The sequence below is a fragment of the Haplochromis burtoni genome, unplaced genomic scaffold (genome assembly GCF_018398535.1).
Source record: "Haplochromis burtoni strain Fernald_Lab_line unplaced genomic scaffold, NCSU_Asbu1 Contig_139, whole genome shotgun sequence".
In the NCBI taxonomy this organism is placed as follows: domain Eukaryota; kingdom Metazoa; phylum Chordata; class Actinopteri; order Cichliformes; family Cichlidae; genus Haplochromis; species Haplochromis burtoni.
This window is the reverse complement of record NW_024582500.1, coordinates 833,417-850,897: the sequence shown is the minus strand read 5'-3', so window position 1 is coordinate 850,897 and position 17,481 is coordinate 833,417. Positions and strand designations below refer to the sequence as shown.

General features: G+C 40.1%; 2 protein-coding genes across 2 annotated transcripts in view; one reads left to right on the top strand and one right to left on the bottom strand.

Moving 5' to 3' along the window:
- The window catches only part of LOC102309438 (XK-related protein 6), a 35,919-nt gene extending 29,862 nt beyond the window's left edge, over positions 1–6,057 (top strand). The window contains exon 4 of the mRNA XM_042224488.1: positions 5–6,057. Coding sequence (XP_042080422.1) covers positions 5–509 — 505 coding nt within the window. The 3' untranslated portion in view covers positions 510–6,057. The remainder of the gene's footprint in view (positions 1–4) is intronic.
- Positions 6,058–8,995: 2,938 nt separating this feature from the next.
- LOC102309135 (ectonucleotide pyrophosphatase/phosphodiesterase 4) lies at positions 8,996–17,393 on the bottom strand. The gene is made up of 8 exons (XM_005933931.3): positions 17,247–17,393; positions 15,327–15,564; positions 13,716–14,009; positions 13,502–13,606; positions 12,127–12,325; positions 11,844–12,023; positions 11,427–11,696; positions 8,996–11,271 (listed from the first exon to the last, which is right to left on the bottom strand). The coding sequence occupies exons 2-8, from the start codon at positions 15,561–15,563 to the stop codon at positions 11,168–11,170; spliced, it is 1,389 nt and encodes a 462-aa protein (XP_005933993.1). The 5' UTR covers position 15,564; positions 17,247–17,393; the 3' UTR covers positions 8,996–11,167.
- Between the last annotated feature and the right edge of the window lie 88 nt (positions 17,394–17,481).

The window sequence follows — 17,481 nt, the reverse complement described above, 5'->3', positions numbered from 1 at the left end:
AGAGGTATGCCTACAGAGATCCAGTGCTGACCGACTCCTATGCCGTCCTGGCACTGTGCAGCGTCTACCTGACATTCGCAGGGGGCGTCCTGGTCATGCTGCTGTACTACGGTTTCCTCCATCCTGCCACTGCCCACCTCCAGCCAAGTCCCGCCTCATCCTGCTGTGCCCAGCTGCTCTGGGGTCTCCCTCTCCCCCCGTCAGCCCCACCCACAGCCCCTCCCACACCAGCCCACATGGCCAAGTCACAGACGGAAGAGGATGTGGCCGAGACGTGTCTTCCCGTCTTCCAGGTGAGGTCTGCGCCCCCCACTTCCAAGCCCGAGGGCCCGCTTATAAAGATCGACATGCCCAGGAAGCGTTACCCAGCATGGGATGCCCACTATGTAGACAGGCGCCTGCGGAGGACTATAAACATCCTGCAGTACATAACGCCAGCCGCTGTGGGCATCCGCTATCGTGATGGACCCCTCCTGTATGAACTGTTGCAGTATGAGTCCTCACTCTGACAAACACACAAATCAGCACACACACACACATATACAGACAAGTACACAAAAGCACATGTGCACCATAAAAAAACATGTATGTATATGTGGATGTTCAGATTTAGAGAAGATTTAGAAACACGTTCATGCACAGAAAGTCACACTTGATATAAGCACATACACACACAGAAGCAATCTGTCACACTTATATGTGTGCGCACACACGCGATCACACTTACATTCCTTGCGGGCACCTGCGACCTGTGAGTCCCATGGCCATGACTCAACAAGCTGCTTCGGCGCAAGTCCGTCTCCTCCTCTCTTAAACCTTTTGTCACTCTATTTAACTTTAATCGTCCCTCACTTGGTCTCATTTCTTTAATTTCACATGTGCGCGCTCCGCTGCAAAGAAAAAAAAGTAAAAATATGAAAAATAAGCGTAGTTTTACGATGGAGTCCTTGACCACCGCAAGCCATTTATGTTGCACGCGTTCACAGGTTTAAGAAGAATAAAAGGATGTGACACAATGACGGTCACTTTTAATAAAATGAGTTGTAACATGTCGTTATTAGTCTGGTCAAAAGATAGTGTATATATTTTCTATGTACAGAGAGGATGTTTTTTAATCTGTTGTTATGTTGTTGTTGGACACATCAGTTTCTCGACATCACTGACAAGGTTAACGGGGAGAGTGGCCGAGCATGATGGAAAAGATGGAGACAAAGTGGCAGTAATGGCATCCAATGCACACTCAAACAACAATTTTTACATTTGCAGCCTCAATTTTAAAGAATCTAAAATTCTAGCTAAAGTCTCTCAGAAGGACAGTTTTAGTTTAGTAGATTTACTTGTTGTCTTGTCAAAGGCAACAAGTAAAATATTAGCACTAGAGAGTTGACTAGCTTAGCTTAGCTTAAAAAAACTGAAAACAGGTAAAAACAGCTAGCCTGGATTTCTTCTCCTAAAGTATCTAGTAGCTAGCATCTTGTCTTATTTAAATTATACAAAAAGATAAATGTAAAAAATAGTTTTTTGTGGGTTCAGAAAGTAGCCAAACCATCTACCATTAAGAATAATTGCACATTTACTTGCTCCTAAGACAGTAAAAGAGTAACTCTTCGAATTTTGGAGTTCATGTGCTTGTGATTCAAAATATGGAAACAAATTCATACTATAAAAATTATGATCAGGGCTTTTAAAAGAAATGTGTTAGTTCATACCTGACCTATCAGGGTAATCAGGGGAGTAAGTTTTCCAGCTACTCTGGGTTACTTTGTGTAGCGCAATAGTAGATGCTATGTTATAAATTCAAACTTATCTAAATAAAGAAAAGCATGTATACGAATTTGTAGCAAATGTTATTTCTATCAACAAAATAGTTACTTTTCTATGCTCGTTTCTACCTACATGATGTCAACAACTCAGCAAGTCCTGCCACAAAATCTGACTCGAGATCTTGAAAGCTAAAGGTTTCTACCTGTTTTTGGTTGTTATGCTAACCTAGGCAGCCTGCTTGCAGGAACTCATATTTAATGGAGAGATAACGAACTAGTACAACTTTCCTCATGTAACTCAAAGGCCAATTGAGCATAGAACAAAGCAAGCCCAACTATATCCTTAAGATAGACTTGAAAAAAGTATGTTGAGGGCAGTTAGCAACATGTTAGCTGTAATGTGGAAAAATGAAAAACAGTTGCTTCTTAAAGTATATTACAAAAACACTAAAATAATTTCTTCCTGAACATTTGGAAAAGTAAAAATGTAAATAGTAAATGTTGCACATAACCATATTGCTCATCTGGGAGGGAAATAGAGTGTGAAATTTGAATGCCATCTTAGGGGAAGTTCTCCATCATTTCCTTTTATGCTCCAAGCAGTTATGGGAGGTCTTTTTATATCACAAAAATAAAGGTAGATTCATGAGTAATTGTTTTTAATTGAGGTCTACTACATTTTTTTGTGTGTGATAGCTTAATCATGTTGGTCCCACACTAACAGGGTGCTGCCACTGAAGCCGACATAAAACAGTTTTGGACTTCAGTCATCACAACCCTCCCAGTGACTTGTCTTCTCCTGTTTCGTGTCCAATATCAACTCCTCCAAAGCCACCCACAGCTGAGCTGTGGTGTATGGCTCATTATTTATTTCTTTTGGTTTGTTTACCCCTGTAATCCAAGCTGTTACATTGGCAGGCAAAAACACATGAGCTGAGATATTAGTCATCAGCATGTCAACGGGAACGGTGCAACTCCTGAAATCTCACGCCGTGGGGGTGGGGGTGGGGGGGTGTTTCCTCTGATCCCGTTCCATGAGCCCACTTTCTCCTGCTTTCTACAACCGCCTTTGCTATGAGGGCTGGGTATAGAGAGAGTTAAAACTGGGGTACGTCAACAAATTTTGTAATTTTGGTAAAAGTCGAAGTCTTTCTGAGGGCGACTTGCAAATATACGTAATTTATTAATTTATTAGTCCTCAAATTATAATTCTGTGATTGATTTGAACCAGTGACCCAGAAGTATGAGAATCTTTTGAATTATTGGTAAAACCTGCAATTTTAAGGTATCACATTAAAATTTGGTTGTAGAAAAGCTTGTCGGATATGACCAGTGCTCCCTTTCCATGGCCACTGACTCTGAAGATACCAAGGCATTCCCAAAACAGCCAAGAGACAATATCTTTAGTTTGTCCTGGGTCTACCCAAGGTCTCTCCTCAGTAGTCTCACCTAAGAAACTTCCAGGATGCATATTAGTCAGATGCCTGAAACACCTCACTTGGTGTCTTTATATGCTGAGAAGAAACATCTCTACTCTGAGTCCTTACCTTATCTCTAAGGATGAGTCCAGACAGTCTTTTGAGTCTTCTTTCTGGTAGTTGTATCCACCGTTTTATTCCTTCAGTCACTATTCACAGTTTGTGGCCAAATAGTTACGGATCACTACAAACATTGTACCAATCTCTGGTCAGCCTCCCAATCCATTTTCCCCCATTCATGAGCAAGACCCCAAGACACTTTAACTCCTCTATTTGAGAAAACAGCCTGTCCCCATAGCAAAGTGGGCAATCCACCTTCTTCTGGCTCAGAACCATCGCTTCAGACTTACAGGTGTTAACTATCAACCCCGCTGCTTATTAGCTGTGAACCACTTAGTGTCTGGAAAGCAAAAAAGTCAGCATCGTACTCAAACAACCAAGACGCAATGTCAAGACCCAATATCCTCTGTCCTTGGCTGTTCCTACAAATTTTGTGCATGAAAGTTCAGAGAAAAATGACAAAGTTGGAGCAACAAAAAACCAAAACTTAGCGATAATGATAGTCCTGATCCTTACCTTGGGAAACATTGCCAGCTTTAACCCTAAGGCTTGTTTAAGGGTTAGGGTCACATCTACCATTTAGCGCTTTCACCTGTTTGGTGAAATGCAACCCTAACGGCAACCCTACCACCAAAGTGGTTCACCGATGAACTGGCGGATGTTAAGAACACCATTAATGACTGATAAAGTTAATCAGTAGATAAAACTGTAATAATTACCCCAGTGTGGAATTTTTTTTAAATTTAAATAAGGAGACTAAAAGCAGAAATACAGCGTCCCTTTAAGTGTGAACGATAGGTGGGCTCACATTATTTTTCTGTGGTGCTAGCCGACTAACAAAACAGACAAATCAGTCCATTTGCTGCGATCCGGCGAGTAGAAACATTAGTTGCGAACGCGTAACAGAAGCAGCAGCATCAGTGTTCATATGGTGCGACACTCTCGAGCTTCAGAGTCAACTGGCTGCTAATCCCACTTCATATGGTGCAAATACAAAACACACATGTACTTATGGTGCAATAAGGGCAGATTGTCTCTTTGAATTCTATGGTGCAACTTGAGTACTGCCTTCAGTTATCAGCCAAGGCTGTGCCAAAGGCTCCGTCCAAACGGACAACTGCTCTTCCTGTCCTGCAGAAGCTATGCAAGTCTCCAACATGGGGGAGATGTGCTTAGTGTACACACACACACAAACACACACAGTTTTCCTCTGAAGCAGGGAGAGACACACAATGAAAAGCAGTGTAATAACATGGGATGTATCCCTACCTCACCGCTTGAACACAAACACACTCACACACCAATGTCCAGTATTCCCTTACCCCTTTATAATTTGGGAACAATATTCATATGGTGCTATTGAGTAAAGCTAGATGGGTTTTTGTATAGTTGTGGTTACAGTGAAGAATTAGCCAAATATGTGTATCAAACATTCAGATCGATGAAACAGTCTAATTCCTTCATGTTGACAGCGTATGTAAAAACAGCAACACTTTCCGTCTCTGTGAAACACATCAAAGTAACAATGCCTTATCTGCTCGACTGAAGTGGAGGTGGTTTCTTTTTTTCTTTCTTTTTTTCTGTGTGTGTGTGTGGTTTTTTTTAAGATATGAGTCATAGGAGGGTGGTGCTACTTTTCTGGTACACTCTGATCTGGACATGCACTGTACATGAAGAATAGCGTCAACACGCAGAAATCAAAGGAAAACAGCGTCATGTGCCATTTAGAGAGCACAGTCAGGCATCTCCTGCTCGTTTCACAGAAAAACAAATAATCTCGAATGAGCAATCTGGATTTGAGAGTAAATATAAATGGCCAAGAGTCACAGCTTATATGTTTCTGAACAAAGAGCAGCTGCCCCACTTGTTTTTTTCCCACAGCATTAACCGCTGATTTTATTTTTTTGATCCAATCCACAGCTCTTTGCACCCAGAGCTCCAGCCAATGAGAAATCAGGTTTATTATAGCCAAATCAGGTTAGAAGCAACCAAATAATACAATTCTCTCTCTTTATATGGAACTACTCATAAGGAGCGTTCAGACTCAGCAATAGCCTCATGATCAAAGTCCAGGTATCATACATCAGTCTCGGTTGTGTCACCCAGCAGTCAAAAATCATCCACACTGGGCCTATGACTGAGCCTGCGCGCTCTGAGTGATAAGTTTCTTCCTTCATCGAGAAAACCAGAGCCTTATTCATGCCCACACTGTAAGAGAATTTAAATCCAGTAGGTGTTATGTCACTGTTGTATGGCTTCACATCCACAGCTATGCAAGGTTACGAGCAAGAAGGTTCTGGCCTTAGATAACCTTTACAGAAATACCACATCACTGTTCTCACGCGTTGCTTGTTTTTATATATATGTTTTAGGCTTTTTTTTCTCTTAGGAGGAAGGAATAAACCATAAAGTGTTGATGTGCAGAATTGCAAATATGTGATGTACCATTTGTTTACAGATTTTAAGCTTTTTGCATTTTTCTTAAATAATTTGGTGATTATTTTTATGGACTTTACATTGTTCTCTATCAGGATTGACTTCTGATGGTTTAAAATTGGTCGGGAGGGGAAAACTGTACCTTGGGAATAACTGGGATGAATGCCACCTCCCGACTGAGGAATGTGTATCTTGCTGTGAAAATGAAATGAAAACCAAGGAGTTGTTTTTCCTTTGGATAAAATACATAAATGTTCCACTATCAGGGTCTACAAAGCATATGAGGCCTGTGGTAAGGCTGTGGTGTGTGTGTGTGTGTGTGTGTGTGTGTGTGTGTGTGGTGTGTGTGTGTGTGTTCTGAGCACAAGCTACCATACCGTGTCATGAATGCTTCATATATTCTTTTGCGTGCTTGGTCTAGAGCTGTGAAAGTATGGTTTTATTGAAGCCAGATGTTAAGTTGTTTCTGATCTCAGACCAGTTTTTACCAGATCTGAGTCCGATGACAATTCAAATCCTTTCCTTGAGGAACCGAAGAGATTTGGTAGTTTTGGCACAGAAAATGAACAAAAAGGATTTCAGTGGTTTGACTCAGGTTTGGATACTATAAGCACAGGGCAGGGTCAAACTAAACCTTAACTTGGAAGTACCTGTTAGACGTACCATGAGCTTTTATTTTGTTAGGGTCATGCTTTTCTACCATGTTCTTCAGCTTGGGGGGAGAAAAAAAGTAGCTCTAGCGACTTCGATGTGCAAAAGTAACTTTTATTTTCTTGTGGGTGGCATTTTGATTGTAAATACCTTTTTCTGGTAATCCTTCTCAGTTGGATCTATGTTCCATGGGTTTGCTTAGATGGCTCTTTGAAATGTACCGATAGTAAATGTTCTTTCTAAATATCCAGAATGTAAAACGAGAGAAGAAAAATTCAGCCTGACTGGAAGCTGTGTTTTCATAGGAATCTGTGCCATTGTGTTGTCTTGAGTATAAGCACACTGATATTAGCTCTGTGGGTGGGATGAAGTTTTTGGAGGTGATTTGCCAGTCAACTGTGCTCCTTTTTTTTACTTTAAAATAAAATAATTATTAAGCAATAATTTATTTCAAAAGAAACCTTCACAAGAAATGTTTATCATAATATATAACAAAATAATTTGTTATACATTATGATTTTAGTCACAGAAAATTCAGAGAGAAGACTTTCATGTTTATGGGGGGAAATTAACAAGACAAAATAATGGTAAATGTAAAAATAGAAAAAGTTAACATTCTGACAACTAATTTTTTTTTTAAACCTTAATCTTGATTTCTGAGTTCAATCTTGCACATTTATCACTTCATCAATTCAGGTTATCTTTGCTTACATATTACTACAAAAATGTCAAATTAAAAAATCCATTGGGTAATTATTTTTGCTTCAGTTTAAAGTTTAACGTACAAGGAAATGGCTAATTAGCTAGCTAGCTAGTTCTGGCCAAAAAGCTAACGCTAACGAAAAAGTTTTTCGCACAATTGGTTTTGTTTGGAATAAATAACATAAAAGATATAAAATAATAAATCGAAAGTATTCATTTATTATAAAAGAAAACTTCTCCCACATCTAATCTCTGTACAAACCTTATCTAGAGAGTTTGTGACTTCTAGTCACATTTATGATTTATCTTTTAGTCGTATATTTAGCATACATATCATTAGACATGAAAGCAGCATCTTTTTATAATGGTCCATATTTTCCAAGTCAGTCATTAGTTTTTACCTTCATTAAAAAAATGCTCAATTTCTCAATTCACCCCAATTCCAAATATCAGCTCGCTAGTTTGGTTCTGACTAAAAAATACAGTATCTCGTACAAAAACAAAAAAAGCTAACTAGCCATTTCCCTTTTCCTGCAGTCCAGGTGATTGTGATAAAAATGTATATATTGGATAAGGAGGACATTTTAAACTCCACATATAATCAACTAGCTGAGTGCAGTGCAATCACAAAAAAGCCAAAACATGGGCGTGTATTACATTTCATATGCGAGTCGGACTGTCTGGCTAACATCTCCTAACTTCACTACAGAAATTCAAATCGCTCCCACGTCAGCTCATGAGAGATACCATTCAGGGGGTTTCCCTAATTCACAACAAATACAAATGGGAGCGGAACGAGAAGACCCATCATGTACCTTCAGTTTGTCTGTGTATCGTGTCTACGGTAGTACCTAAGCATTACGGTTAAGAGTTGAATGATATTTTCGGTGATTCTAGGCAGCCACCATTAGGAAATGTGTTATTTTTGTTACAATACCTCCTGAAAATAAAGTCTATTTATCTGTGAAGAGACAAAGATTTACAATAATACAGATGACTACATAGAAATTATGACAGATTTTAAATGATGTGAAAGAAATATAAATGAAAACATGTACAGTTCGTTTGGTTTTGAACACAGAACAAATGTATATGCGTCAGTATTGAGTTTGATTTTATATGTTTATCATTTTATTACATTGTAATGTGACTGCGATGGAGAAAAAAAAAATATAAAGGAATATAAATTAATTTTTCCCAAAGGTGTCTCGGTTGTTTTTCCCCAATGCCAGCTGACATAAGGAGTTTTTGTGTAGTGATTCTGAGGAGGATTAAGAGACGAATCAGGCTTCCCAACATTTTTTATTTTGTCAAAATCTCGTAACTACACAAATATTTTGACATGTTAGACACAATTTGCATAGTACAGATTTCTTTTACACTTCTAAAAACAGTAACTTTAAACATCAAGCCTTGATGCGAGTGCAATACAGAGAGCATACATGTAGCATTTAAACACCTGGATATGACATCTGCATTAAAAAAAAACAAACAAAAAAAACTGTCATACCAGTGGCCTGAATTTAACTCAGTGCACAACTTGCTCTACTTCCTGAGCCACAGCTGCCCACATATGTGCACATTACATAAAGCCATCAGAAATAACTATATGTGCAATATGCAGAAGAGGGAACATCACATGGCAAACTTTACAAAAGTTAGGGTTTCACACTCTAAATGGTTAAAGTATGCAAGCAGCTCTGCACTGAGTGCAAGTTGTATGTTTTTATTCAGTGATGTGGCTATACTCAATAAATCCCTTGAAAAGTACAGAAAATATTTCACCCATTTTCTTTTTTATATTTATATATATATATTATATATATATATATATATAATATATACTATATATATATATTATATAGTATAATATATATATATATATATATATATAATATAATATATATATATATATATATATATATATATATTCCATTTAATAAAGAAACAATAAATAAAACAACTGGGACCTTTGGTTTGCAGTAAATCTTACAAGAGAAACAAGATAGAAGTTTTTTTTATGTTATTAAATATTCATCTAGTGCTCTGGTGAGGAGGAGCAGTGTGTCACTGATGTTCTTTAAAATTTTGGGGGGGAAACAGGAAAGGTTACAAGCAAAAGAGCAACATTTCCACAAAACATGTGTCATATGGATCCATCCCTCATTGGTTCGAGTCATGTTGTTGAATTTGCCAATAATAGGAGTGTTAAATATCAACAGGCTCATGCTGTGACCTTGAGTGGTGACAGTTTCTGATCCCTGCTAACAGGCGTGTGCTCCATCTAATTTCCTTGATCAGGACAGCATACCTGTGGTTGCTCCCTCTGTGAGCATCAGATTAAATAAAACAGCCTTTGAAATTACTGTTCAACTTTCAAACTACTACCTGAATTTGCGTTTGTACTGTTTCCTAAAAAAAAAAAGAAAAAAGTGTGCAGCTAACCTATCTGATGCTAAAAATAACAATTACCGTTTTAATTTTGTAATACAAATCCCTGTGTAAGAAAAAAAAGACATAAGTGCTGATTATTTCTTTGTGCATCTAACAGTCTTTGGTATCACTCATATACAGGAAGCACAGATGGAAACCTGACACACCCTCATGTAAAGTGAACAACTGGCATAGAAAGCTACTGTGAGGAATTACCTGTAATTCAACAAATTAATATTATTGTACCAATTCAGATTTAAAATTCAGGTTTTGGCATACTTGGGCAAAAAAAAACAAAAAAACAGAACAGCAGATAAAGAAAACTGAAGGTTAATCACAATTAAATCTTTGTCACAGCTGAATTAAATGAGCTAGTGGCTCCCTCTGCTGTTAAAAATGTAACAGCACACAACTTCAAACAACATTACCAAAGAAAAATGGAAAGAACAGTAAGATAAATGAAAGTAGTCAGTAGCTTTTGTCTCTTCTTTGAGAATAATAATAATAATATCAGACTCATTGTTACCGTCTTCCCACCAAAGACTTCGCCAATATTTCCCCAAAATTTCACAGCTAATCACCACTGGCTTCTTGTCACATGTTCAAGTCCAAGGATTTTTAACAGCAGTAACATTATGAAGACTCAGTAACAACAACAGAATATAGCATTACCCACAGCTGTATTTATACCAGTGCACGGGCTCTGCAGACCTGAGGCCTGTATTATTAAGCTAGTTTTCCACACCGGGGATGTCTTTTCATTATCTGGGTTCACTAAACCCGACCTCTGTAATCAGGCTTAGCAGTCACACAAACGTTGTTATCCACGGATTCCCAGTCTAGCTGTGAGCGGATTTTGGAACATAAGACCAATCACCAACGTGGACAGGAAGCAGAGCGGCATATTTTACAATCATAATACCAGACAATTAAAGAGAGGTTAAACATAATACAGGCTAAACTGTTAATGCAGTAGGGAGTGTGTGTAATAAGAAAAGTGCCATGTTTAGTTATGGTATAAAAAGTCCACTCTTGGCCATTTCCTGCATGTCACTACCACTCTGTCTCCCAGCTTTCCTTTCTAGTCTGCACCGTCCCTGGAAAATGTGACTCCTGGATTGAAACCGTTGGCAGCGACCCCGTTCTCACCACCAGCAATGATCTTCCAAGTTCAAATGGTTTGTTGACATCGTCAGAAAGGGACTCTTACAGCATGATCTGAAAGTAGCCAGGCTGGAAGCTGTGTGAACATGCTTGACATTATAATCTTTAAAGGAAAAAAAATGATCTCTGGTAAGGTTCTGAGTCTGTTCGCTGAACTCTGAACTCCCTCATATGTTTCTGTCCTTTATGTGCTCCCAAGAGCAAAGCCTGGGGAGCAGCTGAAAGACTAGCATGACATATTTATGTCTCATAACACAATCACGTGATAAACTGCACAATTGTACTCTCTTTGCATAATGATGGGGAAGTAAGTGACAGGCCTACTAAATTATACAGATTGCATTTCCTTCCAGGCTTTAGTTGAAGCAGCTTCTTGCTTGCTTTTAGCCTGGATTACATTTTTACATTCTTGTTTTGGGTTGCATTGTGGTCTGCTCTTGATAAATGTGTGGTTCTAAACCTGTTTGCGACACAGTTGGTTTACTCCAACAAGGGGTCGTCGTCATCATCATCATAGTCGACCTGCAGCCTCCGGAAAGGCCGAGGCCCTGATTGGCGGCGAGTGCTCAGAGACCTGAACAAAACTGAGGAGGAGAAAAAAGAAAACAAATCATAGCTTGTTCATCTAATGGAAAGGCTGAGAAAATGTTGGGGGGTTCCACAGGGTTCAAATCTGGGTCCCCTTTTTTTCCCCCCACATCAACACAATAAAACAAGAAGACACGTTATTCTTACTCACCAGTGATTGTAGTGAGTACCAGCAGGACACCCACCACCAGGCCGATAACCAGGGGAAGATCTACACAGGCCTCAGCGGCCAACAGGCACCGAGCCTGGGTCAGGGTGCCATTGTTGGGCTGCGCAGGCACTGACAGCAGGCGGCACATGAGTGCATAAACATCCACAGTTTCTAAGCTGTTCAGCTGATAACCCTGACGGAAGCCAGGCCCAGTCGCTGCCAGGAAAGGATGCATGCTGGGAAGAGCATTGTCATAGCCATGATCGCCCACTAAAAGTAAACAGGAGTAACAGGAGGATTACCAGGCATTAATATTGTAGGCAGTTAATTCATTGTGCTTTGGCTTTTGTCTTTTAGTCTTAACATATCAAAAACTCAACATTATTAAAAAAATAAATGAAAAAAAAAAGCACGTACATCTCGGCAACTTGTTCCCCTTCTTCACTATGGTCCAGCCTTCGTCAGCAATCAGTATGATTGGCTGGATGCGCACATTGTTCTGGTAGTGCAGCCTATCAGGAATGGACTTCTTCAAGTATGCCGTCATGTGGGGGTGGCACTTACTCAGCGCATTGAAGACAGCATCAGCTTGATCACCTGGGCAGCAGACACATGGAAAATTGCAACTGGGAGCTCAATGCACAGAATAACAGAGACACAAGTTTCATTATGTAATATGAGATGAGCTTAGCACAGTTACTTTGATTTGGGAAGAGCGCCGCCACAGGTGTGAGGTCCACCAGTGTGTAGTTGTCTTCAGGGAGGCACTCGTCCAGCCGTATGAGGCGATCGGCTGAGCACTGGGCCATCCCGTGGTCGCTCGTTATCACCACGTTGATGCGACCCCAGAGGCCGGTCCGATTTAGCTCAGATATCAGCAGGCCGATGTTGTCGTCAACCTAATCGCACACAAGCAGACACAAATGTCTGCATCAAGTAAAAAAAAAAAAAAAAAAAAAAAAAAGGACTTGCACCACTGGAACTAGACTTTCATTTTAGTGGAGAGACAGTATATCAGAATATTGGTCTGGAGCTCCAGGCAAGATGTGGTGAGGATGATCAAGAGAAAGGTCTCGGATCAGTCCAAAACTACATGGGAGGAGCTTGTTAATGATAACGCACCAGCCTGCATTTGATTGAAATCTTGTTGTGCCTCTGCTCAGAGAAGCCACATGTACAGCTCCGTCTGAAGTTTACCAGTGAACATTTCACTGATTTAGAGAAGGACTGGGAGAAAGCTGTGGTTAGACAAAACCAAAATCAAGCTCTTTGGCATCGACTCAATCCGCCGTGTTTAGAGTAAGAGAAATGTGACCCAATGAATACCAGCCCTACAGTAAAGCGCGGAAATGGAAACATTATGGATTGGGTCTGTTTTTCTGCTGAGAGTGCAGGATGGCTTCACTGCATGTAGGGGCCAATGAATGGGGCCATAAAAAGTGCATGAGTACCTCCTTCCCTCAGCCAGAACACTAAGGATGGATCATGGATGGGTCTTCCAGCATGACAATGACCCAAAACATTACACCAAGGCCACAAAGGAGTGGCTAAAGAACCACATTAGGGTCATGGAGTGGCCTAGCTGGTCTCCAGACCTCAGTCGTGCTGACTTTCTTAAAACAAAGCTTTAAGTTTATAAGTGGCAGCCAAGAAACCTAAAGGATTTAGAGAGTTTTTGGAAAGAGGAGTGGGTCAAAATCCCTCCTAATGTGTGTCCAAACATGGCGACCAACTACAAGAAACGTCTTACAGCTATGCTTGCTAACAAGGGTTTCTCCTCCAATAATATCAAATTTTTCTGCTTGGTAGCCAATTATTTCACTCATGACATGCAAATCAGTTTATAACTTTTATGTATTAGGTTTCAGGATTTTTGGCTGATATTTTGTCTTTCTGCATTAAAATGAAACGACCACAAAAATTACAGACTCTTCATTTGTTTTTAAGTGAGCAAACTTACAAATTCAACAGAGGACCCAGTAATTATTTCCTCCACTGTACATGCAGGTTTGCTGTAGCAGTATGACAACCTAGTAAGCTTGTTTGAGCATTTGAATATAGCCAAATGACTGTACCTCCTTCAGCGCTTTGCCCATGGCGGTGGTGTTGTCAGGGCCGAACGTGTGACCTGATTTGTCCGGCTCCTCCCAGTAGAGAGCTGCAAACTTCACTCGTTGTTCCTGGTGGGATTATAAAAATCATAAACAATGTCAAACCTTCCAGCTTTTCCAAATTAGACCATCTCCACAAAGCGCCACAAATAGAAACGTAGAGACATGATATTTCTACCGTTGCATTTCCTAACAGCCAGTTTGTCACATTCCCCAGTCGTTCCTGGAATGTTACGTTGGGGTTGTAGGGAAGGAAGTGTGTAGGTGTGCGGTTCCTGATGGTCACGTCGGAGCCGGGCCACATCATGGCTGCAGTGCTGTAGCCGGAGTCCAGCGCAGTGATCCAGAGGGGCTCCGCCCCATTCCACCACATCGGGTCGGTGTCGTTGCTAAGGCTGAAGTGCTTCTTGCTGATGGGATCATACATTCTACTGGCCAGGATACCATGAGACTCTGCATAAAGCCCTGTAACCTGCAGAGGTAACAATAATAAAAACAATAATATTATACTGTCTATGTGATTTTGTTCTATTATCTATCTTTAAGAGACTTGATTACTCAAGCATGAAAAGCAGCTTCCAAAATGTTAAAAGGTGAATGCAATGATGAAAGTTTTGGGAACCCAGTTAACTGAATTTTGATTTGATTTGAATGTCTGCACCAGCAGAATGCAAAGAGCTTGTTCCTAGAAGTGGATCTTGATGCATTGCTTGGAAGTCTTTAGCAATAGGACAAGTGGTATAAACCAAGAACAAATCATATGCAAAGAATGATGTGCAGCCAAGCAACAAAACTGCACTGAAAATACAGTCCCCAGTTTAATTTAGCACTAGGTTTTTATACAGCTCCGTACGTGGATATGAAAGCAGTGTTATGCTTACTTCACAGTGCAATAAAAACATTTTTGTCCATAAAAATAAATGAATGATCATGACAAATAGCCATCATCACAGTACTGATCAAAAACAATCGTGTAGCACTAATATCACACTTTGAAATTGATTTTTTTTTATATTTCCTTTTAAATCTGACGGACAGTAACAAACTTCAATGACAATATCACATTTACAAGGCTTTTATGGGAAAATTGAAAATCTTGTGTGATTTAAAAAAAAAATATATATATATATATATATATAAAAGACCCAGTGAAACATTTTGCAGCTAATGACATTAATTAATAATTAGAATAATTATTAAAACAAGACCCAACTCTTAAACCTGCGTTCTTGCCGTTAGCCACCTGGGGGCAACCCATATGGTAGAATAATAGCCCTCTTAATTGTGTTCTTTATTTGTAATCAGAAAGGCAGATTAAAAGGAGTTTACTCATCAGCTAATGACTTGTCAATCACAGGTGTTCAGCTATCTCCCAACTCATGTCACTATGTCCATCTTTTATATACAGTCTATGGTTCTGACCAAGTCAATGTTTTGGTGTAACTTTTCACTCTAGAGATACTCCAGCTCAACAAAAGCTCTGTTCTTTCTTTTTAATGCATGCTTACAGACTAAATTAACAGGAGGAAACGACTAGTGAATCTGATGAAAGATGAAAGCAGTGAGGCTTTTGGTTTTTTTCTTGGAAATCCTGAGTGCTGTCGCCTCTGCGTTAAACGGTAGCGAAAGAAAGGCTGTGGGTTTTGAGGCAACGTGTTTTTCAGAGAAGAACCTGCTTATTTCTTGCATCAAATTCAAAGGAAGGAAATGTTTTCAGACCAGAATTAGACACAGCTATCAGACAGATCATCTTCCAAACACACACGCACACAAACAAAAGCAGGCTTACCAGACTGTAATGGTTTGGAAACGTCTTGGTGATGAAGACATTAGTGAGCTGCTCCACCAGGACCCCCTGGCTGTACAGGAGCTTCAGGTTCGGCATGGGGAACCTCTTCAGGTAGTCAGCTCGAAACCCATCAAATGACACCAGCAGCAGCGGCGGCGGTTCCTGCTGGGTGGTGGTATTTTCTGTGGCCCAAACGCCAACACCACAAAGGAAAGCCATCACCAATTGAAACAACATCCTGAAAATGTGTCAGACAAAAAACAGAAACCTGAAATACTCGAACCAAGCTGAGAGGGGTTTTAATTTCACATTGCTAAGCTAAAGGTTACAGTGTGCCAGCCTGAAAACCCCACCTGCAGGAAATTAATCTGCTTTCAGGATAAAGATACAAAAAAGGCTAAATAAATGAGATCGGCTTACACCGGGTATGATTTCCCTAGGTGTAAGTCTCACATAGATAAAGGAAATGAATATTCTCAAAATACCAGAATCATTCTTTGGCCCTTCACTTTTACTTTATAGGAAGTGAAACTTATAGTTGTTGGCTTTGCAGTCAAAGAAAGCCGGAAAACTCCAACCAGCTAAAAATACCAGTCGCCAGAAACCGTAAGAATCTTTTAACACGCTGTGACCACGGTCTAAACCAGCTTTAAGCTGGAAGGTTTGTTCTTCCTGCAAGTTTGCACGTGGATAAACAGGATGTGTTTTGTGCAAATAAAGTCAATAAGTGGCTCAAGTGACATAAGAGTATGTCACAGTGGTGGAAGAACTGGCTTGAACAGAGGCTCAGAGTGAGCCAAGTGAGGGGTGAGGATTATTTCTGCATGTATACAGTTACATTGGTGGATGCTCATAATGGACAAGGCCAAATTTTTAATGAATGACGAGTAGAAGTGATCACTGAGAGTCAGAAGCTCAGGTTGTAGCCTGCCATAAGCTCTTCACTTTAGACAGTTTGTTTTGGGGGGTTTGCAACCCAATTTTGGTCTGTATGACATCAATAAGAGCAGATACCACAAATAAGGCCATCTTTCACACCACCCACCTGCTTCATCTGTTTAGGCACAGGTAACCATCAGAACATCGGCTTAAAGAACAGCTCGTTTCAGACAGACGATAAACTGTCTGAAACAAGCTCAGAATCACACAAACAAGGATTATTTTGAACGGTTAAATGGTAAATGGTAAATGGCCTGTATTTAGTATAGCGCTTTACTAGTCCCTAAGGACCCCAAAGCGCTTTACACATCCAGTCATCCACCCATTCACCACACATTCACACACTGGTGATGGCAAGCTACATTGTAGCCACAGCCACCCTGGGGCGCACTGACAGAGGCGAGGCTGCCGGACACTGGCGCACTCATGGTCCCTCTGACCACCGGGACCAGTTTCTCCGGTGCTTTCTTCCTATTCACAACTTTGCCATTTACGTTCGATTTTATTTTATCAGTGCATGGAGTAGTGCGGCAAAGAAAACACAATTAATAAATTTATAAAAATAAAATGATACCTTATTCATTAATTTAACTATTTATTTTAAAGACATTTTGTTTTATTCATACACTACCTAGTTACATTTCATATACGTGTTGGAGGAAGTACTGAAGTGACACCAAGGACTTCCAGTGAAAAGCCTTGGCTTTCACAGTCTGAGAAATAAACACAACAAGGAAGTCGCCGTTCTTAAAGGGAAAATATCGACACAGCTCTACTTATAACACAGCGAATAAACACTGAAAATCATGCAAAAACGCGTGTTTTCTAGTGGCAGATTGGAAATACAAAAAGTGTTGTGTCACCCGACCAAGAAAATTTTTATTTTCACTTTCCGCAGGGCGCGTGTTAGCAGTTCGTATACCAAGTTAGCTTGCCAATGTCACAGCGTTCCCCCAACAACAGTCCGTTTAAACACGTTACCTGCCCTGGCAGAGCTGACGGATAATTGTGCTCCAAACAGCGCCTCTGAACACCTTTCCCCCTATCTTCGCAGCAACATCACCGGTGGACTTTCACAAAACACACAAACAAACGCTGCTGAGACGCTGTCTAGTTGGCTAATATCAATCTCACTCAGTTCCGGTGAGAAATTCCAAAATAAATCGCGGCCTAGCGATGAATTGCGTAGTTTCTATTTATGCACTTTTTTTTTTTT